Source organism: Myxocyprinus asiaticus, chromosome 49 (genome assembly GCF_019703515.2).
Source record: "Myxocyprinus asiaticus isolate MX2 ecotype Aquarium Trade chromosome 49, UBuf_Myxa_2, whole genome shotgun sequence".
NCBI classification, from domain to species: Eukaryota; Metazoa; Chordata; class Actinopteri; order Cypriniformes; family Catostomidae; genus Myxocyprinus; species Myxocyprinus asiaticus.
In genome coordinates this window covers 2501248-2518020 of record NC_059392.1, presented here as the reverse complement: position 1 = coordinate 2518020, position 16773 = coordinate 2501248, and the positions used below count along the sequence as shown (strand labels likewise).

The 16773-nt window shown below is 37.0% G+C and overlaps 1 protein-coding gene across 1 annotated transcript in view; it reads right to left on the bottom strand.

Annotated features, from left to right (window-relative positions):
• Nucleotides 1-16603, bottom strand: part of LOC127438493 (lysine-specific demethylase 4B-like) — a 64558-nt gene extending 47955 nt beyond the window's left edge. Inside the window, exons 1-5 of the mRNA XM_051694124.1 lie at nt 16478-16603; nt 12727-13135; nt 8918-9093; nt 8543-8657; nt 8134-8327 (exon numbers count right to left, since the gene is read on the bottom strand). Of these exons, the coding sequence (XP_051550084.1) occupies nt 8134-8327; nt 8543-8657; nt 8918-9093; nt 12727-13116 (875 nt within the window). The 5' untranslated portion in view covers nt 13117-13135; nt 16478-16603. The remainder of the gene's footprint in view (nt 1-8133; nt 8328-8542; nt 8658-8917; nt 9094-12726; nt 13136-16477) is intronic.
• Nucleotides 16604-16773: the final 170 nt, after the last annotated feature.

The following is a 16773-nucleotide window of genomic DNA, read 5'->3' as shown; positions in this document are numbered from 1 at the left end:
CAAAACTTTTGCCCCTAATAAAGTTTTTCAAAAGTTAGTGTACTTGTTAACCAAGTGGACAAAAGTGTCAGTGAAGAGCACGCTTGAGATGAAATATTAGACAAGTGATGTTTGAAGAAAACAATTTAAATATGACTGAGCTGAATATTCTTTTGGGCATCATTTCCATTCAAGCTTAACTGTGTGTATTTAGGATACATAAAATGTTAGCTATGAACTTAGCATTAGCAAGACAAGGGAGTCGGCCATTTTTTTTTTTTTAAAAACTTTAAAAATGTCATTTCCAACACAGAATTCTACTAAACACAATAGAGAATTTAAGATGTGCTGGAAATGACACTGTGGTGGGAATTTTAATGACAAAAATGACATAAACCTCCTGTGATGCATGTACAGTGCTGGACACTGTTTGTAGCCAAAAAATTAAAAAAAACAGTGAGTGTGAGACAAACGTTTAAACAAGGCATTACTTTCTAGAAATCCACAGTGCTAAAAGTGCCAAAGTTGAAGAAACACCCATAAACGTTTCGACATTCTGAGGTTTAGAGACAAGGGTACTTATGTAATGTACAAATCCCATTTTCCTTGTTTACGGTCTATAAAACAATTTCGCACCTCAATTTTCCTGATGCGACATCGCTTTATTCCCACAACGGCAACACAAAACCCCTACCTGCCAAACGGTGTTCACGCTGCTAGCTGCGTAAAGGTTTTATTTGTCATAATCTTGGAGAGGACTTCAACAATTTCAAGCAATAAGAATCAAGCAATCCCCTTGGCCACACCACTCCGTCATGTAGCGATTTTTTCCGGTAGCGCACGCGCCACTTTGGGCCACTCTACAATCTTTAAGAATCTGACAGTAGATCTCGGGAGGCGGCGAGAATTATGACTTTGATGGGAGGAGAGTTCGAGGCGAATGAAGTTAATTTCACAGTGGCTGAACAGAGGGTGTAGCAAACAGCTACCACACACACACACTTTAACATACTGTAATTACCAGAAAAGTAAAACGGATTCAATTTCAAAATAGAAGGGGGTGTTTGGAGGAGCGGGGGTGGGCGGATGCGCACACAGTTGCATTCAGCTGAATTGAAGGGTGAGTAAATTTTCTTCTTTTAACAAGAGCCTTGCGATTCGTAGTTTTGCCGTGAAGTGGCGGAAAGTTCACTTGAGATAAGGAAAGCGAGATAAAGCTGAGCAAGAGACATCAAGAGTGAACGCTTCAGAGGCATATAAGAGCACAGATGAAGAGAGAGAGACAGAGAGAAAGAGAGATACTCAAGAGAGTAAGTAGGACTTATGCAAGACCTCTTAAAGATTCAATGTTTTGAACCCTTATCCATATGGACACCTGTGCACATCCGACCAGCTTCAAACACGACATGACACTTAAGGCCCTTTCACACAATTCATAACAACGTTCCCCAATGGGTGATTCTCACGAAACGTGTCAAGAAAATGTCCTGGTCCAATTTTACTCCAAAAACAAAAGAAATAAGACATTCTATTTTGAATATAGAAAATGAAGGCCATTTTTAAGGCCATCAAAATGTGTACTTCTTTACGACATTTTCAAGAAGATGGTCTGCAAAAAGATGGTCGTTATGATACTCATTACCGCATTGTGGGAAGATATATATATTATTTAAAATATTGTAAAGTATTTATACATCATAGTAGTTCTCCTTTGGCACTGCCTTTCATTTCCACTGATTTTAATAAAAAATAAAAGAAATTGTACAACAGCATGTTTTTTTTACTGTAATACAGTAAAAATAAATAACTGTGTGACATTAATGACAATCATCACTGAAACAGTAGGAATAGAAAAAAATCAAGCATCCGGCTGCTTTGTTGTAGTGAGAATTGGGCGGTTAAATGCAAAAAGAAAAAAGATGGTCGTTATGACATTCTCAGAATTTGTGGTAAAATGTCCTGAAAAATTAAAAAAAAAATTAATTGCAATACAGGGGGCGAAAAAAAAAGACTGTTGTGGTAATGAAAATCATCAATGAAAAATAGTTAAAATAAAACGACCGGACACATTACAGTAATGAGAACTGGTGGTACAATGTCCTGAAATTTTTTTTTGATTAATTGCAATACGGGGGGGGGGGTTACTGTTGTGGTAATGAAAATCATCAATGAAAAATAGTTCAAATAAAACGACCGGACGCATTAAAGACAATTGGTGGTAAAATGTCCTGAAAAAAAAAAAAATGTATTGTAATACAGGGGGAAAAAAAGACTGTTGTGGTAATGAAAATCATCAATGAAAAATAGTTTAAATAAAACGACCGGACGCATTACAGTAATGAGAATTGATGGTAAAATGTCCTGAAAAAAAAAAAAAATGTATTGCAATACAGGGGGGGGGGGGGGGGGACTGTTGTGGTAATGAAAATCATCAATGAAAAACTGTTAAAACGACCGGACACATTAGAGTGAAGAGAATTGGTGGTAAAATGTCCTGAAAAAAAAAAAATATATATTTATTGCTATACAGGGGAGAAAAAAAGACTGTTGTGGTAATGAAAATCATCAAGGAAAAATTATTCAAATAAAACGACTGGATGCATTACAGTAATGAGAATTGGTGGTAAAATGTCCTGAAAAAACAATTAAAATTAATTGCAATACAGGGGGGGGAGACTGTTGTGGTAATGAAAATCATCAATGAAAAATAGTTCAAATAAAACGACCGGACACATTAGAGTGAAGACAATTGGTGGTAAAATGTCCTGAAAATAATGTCACAATTAAAAAAATCTTAATAGTTCTAAATTACTAATTTCTTTAAGCAAAATATAAATTTCAGATATTTTTTGTATGGATTTTGGGTTAAATATGACAAGGACATTTCCTTTACGGGTTTCATAAGAATCACCACAATGCATTGAACTCTGTGGAGTAAAACATTAAAAATGGCAAGTTTTTCCAATAAGACGCTCAAAGCAGCAAAGACTTATCAATTATGAGACTGATTTCAAAGCAATCGCCAGGACTTTTTTTTCTGTTGGATTTTGGTTTTCTGTTTCGACTTTGGAAACACATGAGGTTGAGTAAATAACTAATTTATTTTCATTTTGGGTCGACTATCCTCTACATTCAAAAGCCCTTTCTTGGTTCAGTTCTCTCTGCTCTCTGAATTTACAAACCCTAGATTTAATCAAGCAGAGTCAAAGACGCAGGGGTGGATCTAGAAATGTTGTTATGGGGTGGCATGCAGACTATGAGGGTGGCAACACCAAAGCAAGCGCCCATGCGTAGTTCTTATGGATGAAGGTACCAAGCGACATTGCAACAAGTACTTGTTCATTAATTGGAGTCACTATCAAATTACAAATGTCCATTAATTTGCGATACAACTGTATTTCCACAGTAACCACATAGTAACCATTTTGATACAGATTTGCCAACATACATTTTATATATATATATATATATATATATCTCCAGAGCATGAAGACATTGTCTATTAAACACATCAACAAATTCTAAATGTTCCTTAGCTTGACCTCAAGAACCAGCAATCTGGACTTAAGGTCACCACCTTATATGCAGGCCGCATTTTTTTTATTTTGTTAAATGTACACATGTTATTCTGCTACTAAAGTCCTGTAGGCCTATCACCTTTGTTACAGCTGGAATAAGCCATTTGAAAGTGAAGATTAACACAAAGTTAGGACTAATAAAAATAAACTGTACAGAAAATTGTACTGTGGGGAGCAGTGCTGCAAAACTCATTAATTATGCTATGCACAGTGAAAGATATTATTTTAAATGACCTGTTTCAATCAACAGTCATTCTTAATGACTGATTCAAGCACCCAAATATTTCACATAATATGTAAATCTGCCACTATCAGTCTTGGGATTTTGTTAGTCAGTAGATGAATACATAGATCAGCGCTATAAGAACATGACTGATTGATCTTGTGGTAACTTTTTGCCGTTAGTTCTAGTTAATTCGCCCAAATATAACTTTTTACTTTAATAAACCAAGATTGCATCTGTACGTCAGTAGATGGGTGTTACACTTTAAAAATAAAGTGCAATAAAAGATGCGGGGAGTCGAGAGTACTGTAGCGGAAACACATTTATTGACAGTTCTGTATATGAAAGAACAGCCAACTCCGAAATTCAGACAGCGACAACCACAAACTCTCCACTCTGGCAGCAGGAACCCAGAATGAACGAGATGACACGGCTCACAAACAACCATCTCCCATCACACAACCCAGCCATGTAGGGAGGAAACACACTGCTCACCAGTGCACCCCATCAACAATCAGCTCATCTGGTTACCGCACACCTCAGAGCAATTAAGAGAAAGGGAGTGAAAGAGAAAAGGACAACACGCACACACACTACAGTACATACACACAAACGATACAGTCGAGAAGGACATCACAATGGGGGACACGGAAGAGAGTGCAAGCTGTGGAACAACTGTCGACACTAAACTCAAAATAACACATTCCAGCGCCGGACCGCCAGTCGAAACACACACAGATGAAATAGAAACTCAGACTCAAGAACTGGAGATGTTTCATCTGGATTATACACATACCTGATGAAAGCCATTTCAAAAAGTGGCGAGGACACGTCTCACCCGTCTCAACGCATTACTGACAGTGATGAATCTAATAATCATTCAGTGAATACTTGGAAACAACTGAGAAATTCATCTCAGTATTTGTGCATGTGGTCATTGTTGTTGAGGAAATAAGCTCATCAACCCACGAGAGCCCAAACACTGTACACGCGCTGCAATAGTAGGTAGGCGATTGGTCGATATTGCGATTGGCCGCTGCTGTAAACAATCACGGGATTGGTTGCTGCTGTAATCACGCTATGGGTCTGTAGTTATTTGTGCATTCGGTGAGAGTTTAGGCAGTTTGACATGAATAAACCCCTTCACAATGTCAACATTTACATATAGTTATGTTGGCGTGGCAGATGGGGTGGCAATGCTTTTTCTTAAGGTGGCATTTGCCACCCTATGCCACCCCGGTAGATCCACCCCTGAAAAGATGCAAGGCACATCGACGCATAAAATATGCTTCAATTTAACAGATTAAGACACTGACAGCGCAGATGCCTCTAACGAACGTTCCGTAGTTGGAAAACAAAAGGGGGGTTTCGAGAAGACACAAACCAAGTGCGACAAGGACTAGTGTGAAAGTATGCAAAACACACCTCACGTGTGCATCCTTCACAAATGTGATAAAACTGCAAGACGAAATTCACCAGGGAGTGCAAACGAGCTACTAGAAACATGACGAAAAAAGCGAGAAATGTCTTTGGTGTTTTAACGTGTCACTAAAAGAGGAAACCGTTTATTTGAACACTTCCAGCGTGGTAAAGACCGCCTGCCGAATAGTTATTAAACTCTCTCTTGGCAAAAAAGGAAGGTAAAGTCACGTTGATCTTCAGGAAACACCAACTGATGGAATACCAAGACATTTCAACAAAGCATTTCTCTTCTGATCAAACGATTTTATGCTTGTTTTACACATTTTCAGGTCAACCTTCTGCGAGTCGTTGTCGTCAAAGCCATACTCTGTGGGTCAAGATGGTCGAATAGTTGTCCAAAAACTGACCAGTGGATTAGTTAGGTAAAAAATCCATTTTTAGTAGTGAATCAAGCTAAAACAACAACCAAAGTATTTCAATCTGAAATTTGATCATTTGAATTCTAAACATGTTATAATTAACAAAACCAAAGATTTTTGTGACGCATTTTATAAATGTGTATTTTCAAAAAGAAATTCCTATTATAGAATTGCAAGTTCATATTTTCAGATTAAAAAGAAATTCGGAACTCCAAATGCAAGTCTCTCACATTTCAGATTGTACACAAACTAATTTAGGCCAAATCTAACAAATCAAATTAACAAATTTCAGATTCAAATACTTTTGTCATTGATTTAGCTCCATAGTAGTGGCGCTTTAAAGGGGATAAATTAAGTGATGCAACTTCTCTGAGATTGTTTTATCGGGCTAACAGTTTAACAGTAACTACACAAGAGTACGCCAACCTTTTCTACTCTATTATATTTCTAGACTACTACTGTCGGACTTCAAGTCGTCTGCTATGAGCAACGTTCCGGTAATCATGCATAAATCATACAGTATGTTTCTATTTTATTTTTATTTGTTTAGCTATTTAGCCTTTTTGTATGCAGATCTGTCAGTTGCGCTACTAAAGGGCTACGCTTAGCGTCCATACAGTGGCAAGAAAAAGTATGTGAACCCTTTGGAATTACTTGCATTTATGTACAAATGTTTTCAAATCTGGGTTGATTTTATCAAAATTACAATAATGAACAAACATAACCTGTTTTAACTAATAACACGCAAATTATTGTATTGTTCTTGTACATATTGAATACATCATTCAAACATTCACAATGTAGGTTGGAAAAAGTATGTGAACCCCTAGGCTAATGATGTCAACAAAAGCTAATTAGAGTCAGGAGCTGGCAAACCTGGCATCCAACGAATGAAACGAGATTGGAGGTGTGGGTTAGAGCTACTTTCACATATAAAAAGCACTCAAACATTGAGTTTGCTATTCACAAGAAGCATCTGCTGACATGGACCATGCCTTGCAAAAAAGAGATCTCAGAAGACCTACGATCAAGAACAGTTGCGGAAAGTGTTACAAAGTTATCTTGAAGAGCTTAGTTTTTCATCTGTCCACAGTTAGACAAACTGTCTATAAATAGAGATGATTTAGTACTATAGCTACTCTCCCTAGAAGTGGCCGTCCAGCCAAGATGACTCAAAGGGCACACCGCAGAATGCTCAATGAGGTATAAACAAACCCTAGAGTGACCAATAAAGACTTGAAGGAATCATTGGAACTGGTTAACATCTCTGTTCATGAGTCTACTATACAGAAAACATTAAACAGGCATGGTGTCCATGGCAGGACACCACAAAGGAAGCCACTGCTTTCTAACAAAAACATTGATGCATGCCTGAAGTTTACCAAAGACCACCTTGACACTCCAAAACGCTACTGGGAAAATGTTTTGTGGACTGATGAAACTAAAGCTGAATTGTTTGGAAAGAACACGCAGCACTACTTATGGCGTAAAAAAGGCACCACATACCAACATGAAGACCTTAACCCAATAGAGATGCTGTGAAATGACCTCAAGAGAGCCGTTCACACCAGACATCCTAAGAATATGGCTGAGCTGAAGCAGTTTTGTAAGGAAGAATGGTCCAAAATTCCTTTTGAACGTTGTGCGGGTCTAATCCACATCTACCGGCAACGCTTGGTTGAGGTAATTGCTGACAAAGGAGGATTGACCAGATATTAAATCCAAGGGTGCACTTACTTTTTCCGCAGCACTATGAATGTTTAATGGGATGTATTCAATAAAGACATGACATATTATAATTATTTGTGTGTCGTTAGCTTAAGCACATTGTGTTTGTCTATATTTGTGACTTTGATGAAGATGACATCACATTTTATGATCAATTAATGCAGAAAACCAGCTGATTCCAAAAGGGTACACATACCTTTTCTTGCCACTGTATATTGCTAAATAAATGCATATGATCGGTGTCTGCTACAAATGACCCTAAACTAGCCTAATCAGTCGACTAGTCGTTCAAACCACACATTAACGAGCCTATTTTGGAAACATCCCTAATGACAATTTATCCTTCTATCCTATGACCAAACACATGGCAAACACACAGTGGCGAGTCAAAACCGGTATTATCAGTTCTATGTTTTTATGGTAAAATGTATGTTCTACGCACAATGCTGAAAACAACTATGCCAATTCTTAAAGCACTAGTGGAGTTTCTTCATAAAGTGCCTGTGAAATGATTTGTTCAATTGTAAACATATTCTGTTTATATGCGGTGAGAGAATGAGAGACACACTGAGACAAAGCACAGGCCATGTGACTCTCTTTCCACGATGACATCATCCAGAATGCTTACTGAACATTTGAATGACAACAGCGCCCCCATGTGGCCAACAAATGAACTGCACTCACATGCCCATATTAAAATTACAGTGGCACTTTGCTCTATCAAAATCAAACATAAAACTCTTTAACATTAATGTTTAAATGTGCGGTCGTGTCGGTCACTCACCAAGACTTGGGTTGCCCGAAGTGTAGGTAGTTGATGCTGTAGAGATCCATATCTTCCGTGTGCCAAGCGAAAGTGGTTTTCCACATGCCGAAATACAGGTATGGTGTGTTCACACCCTCGATGACAATTCCACACTCCTGTTCCACCATATCTAGAAGAGTGTTCAGATGACCGATGTTCCACTCCGTAATGTCCTTCACAAAGAAAACACAAGCACATACACTTATAGGACTAATAAAATGCAATTTATTGAATGCATGGGACCGTTTAAACAAACATAACAAAGAAGTTTGTAATTTCATCTACGATGATTAACTGGAAGTGATGCAGACCATTTATAAACACTAAATGGAAAATTATCCGTTTTAACTGTAATAACATCGATAATTAAATCTGTTCTGTGACTAACCGGATCATAAAGGGACCCGCTGATATCGGCGCCGTAAATGGGCGACACAAACGTCAGATTTTTCCAGTATTTCCTTTCCAGGTCATCGAAGTCCTTGTGTTGAGGGGTGCAGTACCTGTGATCGGTCGAGACAATTAAAATGTTGCTATTACATAAATCATAATATTCAAAAAGAGCCACAGTTGCCTGTAGAAAGTGCAGACAAAACTTCTAAATCTCGAAGTTTACATGGCTAAACAACCTCACCACTGGACCGACTATTTTTAGGGTTAAATTTTTTTTTTTTTTTTAAATTGGCCATTTTCTATTAGTTAAACAATATTTGTGTGAATTTCAGCAGCAACATTACACAGGTGATGAGAAAACCAAACGCACTTTTTACTGTTGGCCAGTTTGCGATATTCTCCGACCGTCATGGACTTCTTCTGGATGTTGTATTGGGTGAAGAGTCCTGATTGGCCGGTCACAACCTGCATGATGGGGGCGGGGATAACCATCTCCTCGATCGTTTCGTAGGTCTGCCGTGGCTTCCACTCTTTCGGTGGAATAACCTGAGTGTCGGAAATACAGAAAGGAAACAACAACAAAAAAATCAGCATTCGTAACTTACATTTTTTAAAAATAATTTATGTAGTTCGATTTTTATTTCTTCGATTATTTTTTATACATTGTTTTTTATTTCAAGTTTTATTGGTGTGCAAGTACATATAATACAATTTAGCTACAACATTATTTATTTATTTTTTCCAATTTGGTATGCCCAATTCCCAATGTGCTTTTAAGCCCTCGTGGTGGTGTAGTGATTCGCCTCAGTCCGGGTGGCGGAGGACGAATCTCAGCTGCCTCCGCGTCTGAGACCGTCAACCCACGCATCTTATCACGTGGCTTGTTGAGCGCGTTACTGCGGAGATATAGCGCGTGTGGAGGCCCCACCGAGAACGAACCACATTATAGCGACCACGAGGAGTTTTACCCCATGTGACTCTACCCTCCCTAGCAACCGGGCCAATTTGGTTGCTTAGGAGACCTGGCTGGAGTCACTCAGCTACAACATTATTTTTAATAATAAATTGAATTTTTATGTTACAATTTTTTAAAGTTTTGTTAATACACTGAATTTTAAAATAATAAAATGCTGAAAAAAAAAGTCTGCATTTTATGATGTTATTTGTAATAAAATATTAAGTAAAAAAGTCTCTCTCTCTCTCTCTCTATATATATATATAATCTATTATAAAAAATCTTTTTCAAGTTTTATGATTGTGTAAATACTGTACATATAATCCAATTTACTTAGGACATAATTTTAATAATACACTGAATTTTTAAAGTAATAAAATGCTGATAAAAAGTCAGCATTTTATGATGTTATTTATATCCTTGGTGTTCCTAAAAGAAAAAAATGCATTCATATAATTCAATTTTTATTTTTTATACATTATTATCCATTTAAAGTTTTATTTGGCATGCATGTAAATATAATACAATTTAGTTTCGACATTATTTTTAATAACAGACTGAATTTTTACGTTTCAAATTTTTTCATTTAACCCTATAACGCTGTTTGACGGCTCCTGTTTCACTCTCTGTTTAAGCTGACGAGCCTAACAGTCTATGGTAAGTTTCACGTTTATGGTACCATCTAGTGGTTATTTGTGATTTTATTTTTAATTGGTCAGTCAAAAAATGCTGTTAGACTTGCGCGATGTTGGGATATATGACAGCTTATTTTGAAAGTTCAAGGTAACATTACAATTAAAATTACTGACATTTTTTGACAATAAATGTTTGCCTTTATAAGACTAGCCTATCGTTGTTTCAAAGCACTATGTTTAAGTTAATAAATTACTATGTCGAAGTTATGAGTATCAACTTTGATACATTAGGCTTTACGGGTTAAATGTGCCATTAGCACTCTGTTCTGTATCTGACAGAATCTTTCCAAAGTGTTACATTTATAATGTTACTGTTCTTTCCTCTTGAAAGACTAAATCATAAACTTTGCTACAATTTTAAAATCTGTAAGAAAATGATTATACTTGTAATATGACATGCTATAATAGACAAATAAATTATATAAATAATAAATATGAAGAAAAATATGAATGTATATGATATGCATGCCTCTACATCCTTTAATCTATGTAGAAAAAGAAACAGGACAGTCAAAATATTATATGGAAGATAAATGAAATAAAACTTGGTGCAGTGATATATATATATATATATATATATATATATACACCGATCAGACACAATATTAAAACCACCTAATATCATGTAGGTCCCCCTCGTGGCGCCAAAACCACTCTGACCCGTTCAGGCATGGACTCCACAAGACCTCTGAAGCTGTCCTGTGGTATCTGGCACCAAGACATTAGCAGCAGATCCTTTAAGTCCTGTAAGTTGCGAGGTCGGGCCTCCATGGTTTGGACTTGTTGGTCCAGCACATCCCATAGATGCTCAATCGGATTGAGCTCTGGGGAATTTGGAGGCCAAGTCAACACCTTGAACTCTTCGTCATGCTCCTCAAACCATTCCTTAACAATGTGTGCAGTGTGGCAGGGTGCATTATCCTGCTGAAAGAGGCCACTGCCATAAGGGAATACCATTGCCATGAAGCGGTGTACCTGGTCTGCAACGATGTTTAGGTAGGTGGTATGTGTCAAACTAACATCCACACGAATGCCAGGACTCGAGGTTTCCCAGCAGAACATTGCCCAGAGTATCACACTGCCTCCACCGGTCTGCCTTCTTCCCATAGTGCATCCTGCTGCCATCTCTTCCCCAGGTAAACGACGCACACGCACCCGGCCGTCCACATGATCTAAAAGAAAACGTGATTCATCAGATCAGGCCACCTTCTTCCATTGCTCCATGGTCCAGTTCTGACGCTCACGTGCCCATTGTAGGCTCTTTCGGCAGTGGACAGGGGTCCTTCCCTTGCACCACTTTTGGTAGGTACTGTAGTTACTGTGCTACAGTAGCTCTTCTGTGGGATCGGGTCAGATGGGCATGCCTTTGCTCCCCACATGCATCAATGAGCCTTGGGCACCCATGACCCTGTCACCGGTTCGCCGGTTGTCCTTCCTTGGACCACTTTTGGTAGGCACTAACCACTGCATACCAGGAACACCCCTCAAGACCTGCTGTTTTGGAGATGATCTGACCCAGTCGTCTAGCCATCCCAATTTGGCCCTTGTCAAAGTCGCTCAGATCCTTACACTTACACACATTTTTCCTGCTTCCAACACATGAAATTCAAGAACTGACTGTTCACTTGCTGCCTAATGTATCCCACCCCTTGACAGGTGCGATTGTAATGAGATATTCACTTCACCTGTCAGTGGTTTTAATGTTGTGGCTGGTCAGTGTAAATATATATATATAAAAAAATGTAGTCAAAAGGACAGGAAAAAAGAGAGTTAATTAACTAATGTGGCAGAAAATAAACATTTACATGCTGTGGAAGAAAACACCAAATGGGAAACACCCATCTGGGAAATTAAATGAAGTAATAATTACCTCTAAAGCCAAATATATCAAATATGATACATTAAAAAAACCATGTGCAATTTCATTTTATTTTTATATTTTGTTTAATGGTACTAAAAACAGTTTAAATGTCAAAAAATATGTCAGGCTTTACAGGGTTAATAATACATTGAATTTTATAAGTAATAAAATGCTGATAAAAAAGTCTGCATTTTAAGTTATTCGTATTCTTGGTGTTCCTAAATGAATAAATGCATTAATGCAGTTCAATTTTTTTATATACATTATTTGTTTATTTCAAGTTTTATTGGTGTGCAAATAAATATAATACAATTTAGTCACGACATACAATTTTTTACATTGAATTACGAAATTAAGTATGTTCTGCGACATTTTGCATCAAAAATACCGATTCATGTTTCTCGAACACTCCTCCCATATTCTATTGGTCGGATAAACAGATAGTCCCGCCCCAAACTCACACTATTGGTTAAGCCAATGTTGCTGTGTCGGGATACTCCAATAAACAAACTCTTTCGTGTGAAACTCAACCTACAAATGTTTTGCTCATATTTGACTCTGTAAATTAAGCTGGGAAAGGACAATATTAGGAGTATTTTAACATCCCCAAAAAAATCACATCACCTGTAGCTTAAAACTCGATATAAAGGTGAAAGTTTATTTGATACCTTCGCCAGACCAGCGCGATGAGCTCCCTGGGTCTCTATATACGCGATGTACTTTCCAAAGTCTTGGAACTCCTCCATGGTGGGTCTAAAGGTCATGATCTTGTAGGAGTTTGCCGCTGGTGGAGGCGCTGGGATGGGCTCTGGGAACGGTGGCTCTGGTTTTATTTCTGGGAACAGTGGTTCTGGGGTTAGTTCTGGAGCTGCTAGTTCTGCAGATGGTTCCTGGTCTGGACCTGCAAGCGGTTCCTCACATGGCTGTGGTTTTGATTCCAGGATTGGTTTTACAGGCGACTCCTGAGAAGCATCTGTTTGTAGAGTGGCGTCTGATGCAGGTTCAACGGGCTCTGCCGTGACCTCTGGGTTCGTGTCGGGGGGTGAAGACGGATCCATGACTGCAGGTCAGCTAAAGCTACGGACGCAAAAACAAAAATATCACAGATTAACCAACTTCAAAATCCACAACACTGTCAGCACAATGTATTTAAAGGGAACTATTCATTTTAATCATATATTTCTGAATTTATAAGGTAGACCACATCAAGCAATGAACAAAATGTTTACGCATTTACTTACGCAAGTAAAAACAAAGGTTAAAATGATTAATTATAATAATAAAAGCATTATTAATAAATAAATGCCTGCTTTTTATAATAATTTCAGAGAACAGAATTTATTCTACTAAAGTCAAGAAGCAATGAATGGCAGTATCGTTATCTGCATTAAAAATCAGAGGCCGACCGATAGTGGATTTTACCGACACCGATGACTAAGGTGGTGGAAAAGGCCGATAACCGATTAATCGGCAGATTAAAAAATCAAAATCTATTTATAGGAGCAGACGTTGAGGCTACAACAGTCCAAAATGAATAAAAACCCAAAAGCAGTTTAGTGTGCATCCAAAATCCCAATAATAACCAGAAGAAGTAAGATTTGGTGCATAACGTGGGACTTTTAACTATAAACGAGCCTGAAATACACCGGGGATTTGGCTGCGTTACAATACTCTATATGTAAGTATTTACCAAATTAAGCTTTTTATAGCCTTTATATTTAACAGATGGAGAGTGTTGCATATATATATACATGCCGTATATATTAAAGAAACTATCAGCTTAGATTTTTGCCGATAACCGATAGTTCCAAAAAGCAACTATTGGCACAGATTAATCTGTAAAACCGATATATCGGTCTACCTCTATTAAAAATGACTAATAATTTACACTAAAACGACCTCTTAAATATTAAGGATTTTTAAGTGCCAAGTGTACAAAAAAAGTTGCAATAGTTGTGTCTTCATCAATGTTCATAATTGTACATTTGTAAATTCCTCTACTTCCTCCTGAAAGTAAAAAAAAAAAAAAACTTTAACCTATTTTTTTAAGATTTACACTTTTTAATTTCATAACAAATGTCTATAAAATTGAATCAAGTAATATTTAACCAAATAAAATTAATTAAAAATTTTTTTATTCATTTCATTTGGTTAAAGACTACTCAATTTACGTTTAAATTAAAATGCGTAAATCTTAAATATCGGCTAAAATATTTTTTTAATGTTCCATAAACACTCATTTAAACTTTATTTCTTTTTTTGGATTTTCTCCCCTTTTCTCCCTAATGTGGAATGCCCAATTCCCAATGCGCTCTAAGTCCTCGTGGTGGCGTAGTGACTCGCCTCAATCCGGGTGGCGGAGGACGAATCTCAGTTGCCTCTGAGTCTGAGACCGTCAATCCGCGCATCTTATCACGTGGCTTGTTGAGCGCGTTACCACGGAGACGTAGCACGTGTGGAGTCTTCACGCTATTCACCACAGCATCCACGCACAACTCACCACGCGCCCCACCGAGAGCGAGAACCACATTATAGTGACCACGAGGAGGTTACCCCATGTGACGCTACCCTCCCTAGCAACCAGGCCAATTTGGTTGCTTAGGAGACCTGGCTGGAGCATTTCAACTTTATTTAATGCCAAATGACATACTGAATCAGGCAAATAATTTTTAGACACAAGACATATTTCTTCAAACGTTACATTGTTCATTTATATAATCAGTTGGTTATTCTTTCTGAAGTCACTGATTTCAAAAAGCTTACTTTTTAGATTTTTAGCAGAGAAATTTCCACCGTTTTCACATTAACAACACAAAATCGTATGAATAAAGACAGTTGAAATTCTGTCAAACCCTTCAGTTATAATAAAATATACGTCACAAGTTCATAACTAAACTTTAAAATGGTTAAAACAAAAGTTATCAAATTAATAAAAAATAGGTTAAAGAATAAATTAAATATTTAACATAATTTAATATTCTTCAATTCCAATTGTAGTTCAATTGTTGTTATAATCCTTCAAAATAAAACTTAAAATAGTCACGTTTAAATCACTGTGTGCTGAAACTACAAAAACTAGAAGGAAAAACTATGAAAAACTATACATCTTTTCACAGGAGTATAAGATTAAAAAATGATTCAAATGTCCTTAGATTATTCTGTACACAAATCTAATCAATATACAGTTTTTTTCCAGTTCTATACTGTAGTTTTCTACTTAGTCAGAATTAGCCTCATTTTCAATGAAAACAAACTGCACGGTAATGTTGTCAACAAGATCAATATCACTAATTTAAAGATGGGGATGTATTCATATATGTTTATCAGTTTTCTGTGCTTTATTATGCATTTGTTGGAGTTCAAAACTTCATAACAATAATAATAATACAATTTAAAAATTCATCCAAACTTAAAGTTAAAACCAAAACAACTTTCTCCTGCTTTCCTCAACTTTGAATTACTTTACTGCATTTGATTAAATATTTCAACTTCATGGCTGATGCTTCAAAATAAAGATTATGCATGCATAAAATAATAATAAATTGCATGCACAATTACCCCACCTAAAAAAATGTCAATTACCATTACATTTCATAAACTATTTATAATCACACTACAGCTAATTCAAGAAATAATGTAAATAATAATCAATAAATGCATGCAAAATATATCCTAGCAGAGTGAACATGCATATTTTAATACCTATATTTTATTTAATTAAATATCAATAACCACATAAAGGCTGATTCTTTCCCATAAAGACAAGAAATATTGTAAATAATCACTAAATGCATGCAAAATACATCCTAGCAGAGAGAACATGCATATTTTATTACCTATATTTTATTTAATTAAATATCAATAACCACATAAAGGCTGATTCTTTCCCATAAAGACAAGAAATAATGCAAATAATCAATAATTGCATGCAAAATACATCCTAGCAGAGTGAACATGCACATTTAAATTACTAGATTTAATTTAAATATCAATAACCACATAAAGGCTGATTCTTTACCATGAAGACTGAAATACTGTAAATAAATAATTGCATGGAAATGTTTTGCATTCTTCACCCCAGCTCGAGTTCAAACAGCACGAGAAAGATAAGAGGGGGGTTTAAAAGGCCTTTGTGTGTGTCCAGCCTACAGCTGAATTCATCATGGCTACAAGGACTAAATGCATGCAAACACACACAAACTATAGCAATTAAGCAACGCATAAACATCTAAAACAACGTCTGAATGTTAATGCACGCGCTTTAGATCGCTTATACTTCTCATTTACAGCGTTTCTACTTCAGTTTTGACAAGCACCACAACACAGCTGCTCCATAACACCACAAATAACAATAAAAACACCTCCAGTGTCCTCTGAGCGGACACAAAACCACAATATAAGTATCACTTGTCGGTTTACCTGCCGCTTTGCGTCGTTATTGACTCGTTTTTCGCTGTTTTCTTCTCGATTCTGTTTGTTTTTTACGAATCCAAAGGCTCGATATTGTCTATCAGCAGCGCTGGGCCTCGGCTCCGCCCACTGCAGCGTGACGTGTGCTGTGATTGGTTAGATTGATGTACAGCGTAGTCTTCCATTGGCTGGTGTGTATGATTGATGCTTTCAGTGGCCATTAATGCTGTGCTAGTATGCACAATGACGGAAAGCACGTACTGCACGCAATAATAGTATGTCTTCCGGTGTGACATATTTGATAA